The sequence below is a fragment of the Marmota marmota genome, unplaced genomic scaffold (genome assembly GCF_001458135.2).
Source record: "Marmota marmota marmota unplaced genomic scaffold, marMar, whole genome shotgun sequence".
In the NCBI taxonomy this organism is placed as follows: Eukaryota; Metazoa; Chordata; class Mammalia; order Rodentia; family Sciuridae; genus Marmota; species Marmota marmota.
Genome location: NW_025999853.1, coordinates 28289758 through 28294532, shown reverse-complemented (window position 1 = coordinate 28294532; position 4775 = coordinate 28289758). Strand labels below are relative to the sequence as shown.

General features: G+C 41.2%; 1 protein-coding gene across 1 annotated transcript; it reads left to right on the top strand.

The window, feature by feature from the left end:
- The first annotated feature begins 551 nt into the window (after positions 1-551).
- Myf5 (myogenic factor 5) lies at positions 552-2601 on the top strand. The gene is made up of 3 exons (XM_015482658.2): positions 552-1095; positions 1899-1974; positions 2367-2601. The coding sequence occupies exons 1-3, from the start codon at positions 595-597 to the stop codon at positions 2555-2557; spliced, it is 768 nt and encodes a 255-aa protein (XP_015338144.1). The 5' UTR covers positions 552-594; the 3' UTR covers positions 2558-2601.
- The last annotated feature ends 2174 nt before the right edge of the window (positions 2602-4775 follow it).

Sequence of the window (4775 nt, the reverse complement as noted above, 5' to 3'; positions counted from 1 at the left end):
ACCTCCCCAGATTGGTTGATTTATCATGTCCAAGACTGAAAGGGCAAGTAGGCTTTCGGTGTCAGCTGAAAAGTAGGGAGTTCTGTTGACTCTTAATCACTATTAATTCTGTTGTGAGTGAACAACTGCCATAAGTTGTTCTCCGTTTCCTTTGTTACACTCTAGGTGGTCCCTTAATTTAGGTTAGTAGAGTGCAAGTGAGCTGGTAGGGAAACCATGCCCGTCCCAGCAGAACTGCAGTAAAGCCATTAGCATCAAAAAGTGGGGGGGGGGGGGGGGAGGAGTAAACAGCAAATTGTCTCCAGAGGAAAGGCAGAGGTTTGCCCAGACAGCCCCTGCGGGGGTTGCGGTGGGATATGCTAATAGTGCCCGACTACTGGGACCAGCCTCCCTCCCCCACCCCCAAGAATATATAAAGAGCCCCAACCCCAGCCGGCCGACCCAGGCCAACGGGCGTCTGCCCTTGTTAATTACCGGGGAAACCAACCAGTGAGCTCCGCCTGGGATTTGCCCGACTGCAGTGGCCCCAGGTTCGCGTTTCTCCTTTCTCTCTCCCGCTGCTGTCTATAGGTGCACTGCTGGCCGGTTTGCAGGATGGACATGATGGACGGCTGCCAGTTCTCACCTTCTGAGTACTTTTACGATGGCTCCTGTATCCCGTCCCCTGAGGGTGAGTTTGGGGATGAGTTCGAGCCACGAATGGGTGCCTTCGGGGCGCACAAAGCAGAGCTGCAGGGCTCAGACGAGGACGAGCACGTGCGAGCGCCTACCGGCCACCACCAGGCTGGTCACTGCCTCATGTGGGCCTGCAAAGCGTGCAAGAGGAAGTCCACCACCATGGATCGGCGGAAGGCAGCCACGATGCGTGAGCGGAGACGCCTGAAGAAGGTCAACCAGGCTTTCGAGACGCTCAAGAGATGCACCACGACTAACCCCAACCAGAGGCTACCCAAGGTGGAGATCCTCAGAAATGCCATCCGCTACATCGAGAGCTTGCAGGAGCTGTTGAGGGAACAGGTGGAGAACTACTACAGCCTGCCGGGACAGAGCTGCTCAGAGCCCACCAGCCCCACCTCCAACTGCTCAGATGGCATGGTAAGTCACAGCTGTGGTACCTACCCTCAGCTTCCCCAATCTTTTCTAAAACTCCTTCAGACCCCAATTAAATCAGGTGGGGTGAAATAGGCTGGGGTGCAGGCAGTTGTTGAGTGGCTTTAAGACAAAAGTGGTGTCCAGATTTAGAAACATGCCAGGAAAAAAATCCTCGAATACCATTTTAGTTTGACTTCCTAGCAGGTTGTAGATAGACATTGTAGTAGAGATTTGGCACCAAGATAGGTGCTATGATATTTTCTCCATTACTTGGTTTATTTCCAAATTATATCACCAGCAGCCCCTGCCATATATTAATATCTAAAGGCAACTATCTGAAGCTCTTCCTGCCCCAGAGTGTATTACTTAATGAAGAAATAAAAAACATCATGGCCACAGTCCAGGCTCTGCTGAGGCCTGGCTGGAAGATTGTTGGTGCATTCTTTTCAGAGGGCTTTTGCTCCAATGCTGCCAGGTTTTAATGTGTTTTTGCCCTGGGAAAATATTCTCTCCCAGAATTAGTGTGGCTTCCTTCTATTCCAATCCATTTTGCATGGTTAACCCAATGCACATTGCTGCTGAATTCCACCCCTCTTTGCTTTGCTGTTGTTCTCCTCTTCTCCCAGTACAGAGATTGACCTCTGTGCCCTGGCAATTTGGAGAGGGCTAACCCTTCCTAAATCAAGGCAATGAAGGTGACTGAGAGTGGTCAGTTTACAGAGCTTATGGCAAGCACTGCCTTGCCCTAAGTCAGGGCATATTTTGCCAAACCTGAAAACAAGTATCTTTTGTTTCTTGTATTATAGCCTGAATGTAATAGTCCTGTCTGGTCCAGAAAGAGCAGCAGTTTTGACACCGTCTACTGTCCTGATGTGTCAAATGGTAAGAATTGATAATCTCAGAAGCATTTAAAGGCCAGTTCAACCTCACAATTCAGTCTATCATAGAAGAGTCTATTCTTCCAGGTAGTATTGGTAAAGGGAAGGAAAGGGAAGGCTCTTGTGGAGAGGTTGTGGCAGAATAAAATACATTCACATTTTCTGCTCCCAATTGCAACCCCCCCCACTTTTCCTTGAAATATTACCAGGGGGCTTCCTCACTCCACACTCCACCCTCAGGAATTGCCAGATATTTGCTGCAAATTCTATATCAGGCTTTCTGTGATCACCTGACCTTTGGTGTCAAAAGAGCTGACCTGTAGCTTAAGGGTCAAATAAGCAAGTCTGTCTATCTAGGGATAATTTCTTTTAATGTTTTTCCCCTTGTATTGTTAGTATATGCTTCAGATAAAAGCTCGTTATCCAGCTTGGATTGCTTGTCCAGCATTGTGGATCGGATCACCTCCTCAGAGCAACCTGGGTTGCCTTTCCAGGACCCGGCCTCTCTCTCTCCAGTTGTCAGCACTGATTTGCAGCCTGCAACTCCAGGGGCTTCTAGTTCCAGGCTTATCTATCACGTGCTATGAACTAAATACCTAGTCTGGATCAGTTTTGCCAGGAAGGCCCATTATCCAAGAGGAGAAGGCCAACAAGTCCAAAATGAAGACAACATGTATATAATGATTTCTTTTCAGTTGTAAATTTGTACATATTACCTTGCCACTTTATAAGAAAGCATATTTAACTAAAAGTTATGGTTACAATTAATACTTTCTCCTTCTCCTCCTTTTCTTCTTCTTTGTCTTTAACTTCATCTTCTTTTCTTTAGTTATTAGTTCCAATAATATTATTTCTGGTGGAGGTAATTCATTGAGGGTAGCTTGTTGCAATGCTTAACTTATATTTTTTATATAAATATTGCTCATCAAAATAATATCTTTGTTGTTTAGATCTTTATTTTTTTCTTCAAAGCATTTTAATATCTGGAATCAGTTACAGGGAATTTGAAATATATTTAACTTTTGCTTTTCTCGTTAATCTTTTGTTATATTGTATTAAATAAAAATAGAGCAATACTGCCTTATGGTATATACTTTGATCTTTTCTTATATCAATAAGAAATTTCTGATAAGAAATGCATCTTTTCAATGTAAGCACTAAATAGTACTTTGTGGATAATTTCAAGATATAAGAAATTTTGGAAATTCCACCATAAATAAAATTGTTTACTAAAAGAAATATTTTGGGGGGCTGGGGATGTGGCTCAAGCGGTAGCGCGCTCGGCTGGCATGCGTGCGGCCCGGGGTTCGATCCTCAGCACCACATACAAAACAAAGATGTTGTGTCCGCCGATAACTTAAAAATAAATATTAAAATTAAAAAAAAAGAAATATTTTGGTTCTTAACTTTTTAAAAGAACAACCCTAATCATGTCATCAGTCATTAACGTGAAATCTTTAAAGGTGGGCTGAACATAAACAGTTGTTTTATAGGTAAATCTGAATATTTACCATCCCATGGACTACTTTAGGAACTCTTGATGTCACAAGTGAAAATATCATATTTCTATTTTAAACATATTTCAAGGGAGCCTGTTAAAGGAAACCTTTTCCTTTATCTTATTATTTTATATATAATGTCAAGTTTTGTGTGTGTGTGAAGGGAAAGTAAAAGTTCTTCAGTACAACATGTTTAAGCTAAAAGACCGCACAATATTACATGATTTTAATATCTACAATAACTTAGAAATCATGAGTTAAGTCTTATTTACTTTTCCTTCCTGCCCGAAACCATCTTGATATATTAATATGTTAATATTGTCATTAAAATTGTTTAAAGGAATTGGACTGACTTTCTGTGTTGTTAGAGTGCCAGCATAAGAAAACTAATTCAAAGGATCCCTAAGAGAAGCAGACTTCAGGCTGTGGTTATCTTCTTTTTTGAGTTTAATAATTGTGTGTGTGTGTGTGTGTGTGTGTGTGTGAGAGAGAGAGAGAGAGAGAGAGAGAGAGAGAAAGGAGGGAGAGAAATGGACATATGTCATCACCTTAAAGCTCTTCCAGAAAGAATTGAGATGAAAAATGAAATGATTAAGTGGAAAATTAGGTTGAAACAACCTTGGGATAATTCTCCCAAGTTTGCACTAGAGAGAAATAAGAAAGAAACAGCCCTGAAACATTAAAAACAGCTGTTAACAAAGAACAAATATAAATACTTATTTCACCCTCTAATTTGTGCCTTAATTTAAAATTGCTAAGGGTTTGTGGTTACTTATACTAGCCAAAGCAGACAGTCTCTGTTAGAGTTTGGCAATGATAATGTTCTCAGAAACATTCCCTTTCTTTCTGATGGGTTTTCTGTGTTTGTCCAGTCACCAGGCTTAAAGGAATCTAAATCATTTGATACAGGAAGGAGAAGGACTGATTACTAAAAAAAAATATTGAGGTCATTGTAAAATCAACATGATACGATGTTAGTATCATGGCCTGATATGGAATACTGACTTTTGGCACACAAGTAAGTGCTTTGGGAGTATCACTGACTTGGGGGTATAAGGATTTTAGGTGAAGAGAATTCAAGAGGTCATGATAGAGATTTATATAAGGTTTCAACACAAATTTGAGTTATTCACTTATATTAGACAGTATGCTAGGCACGTTTTTTTTCCTTTTGATATTTCTGTAGAGAGGTTGAGGATTTGTTTTTAGAATGAGAAAGAAAAACCTTTTCAAATATTTTTTAAAAATTCAATTCACATTTTGTTCTATTTCATAAAAACTAAGCAGATAAATGACAGAAAACTAT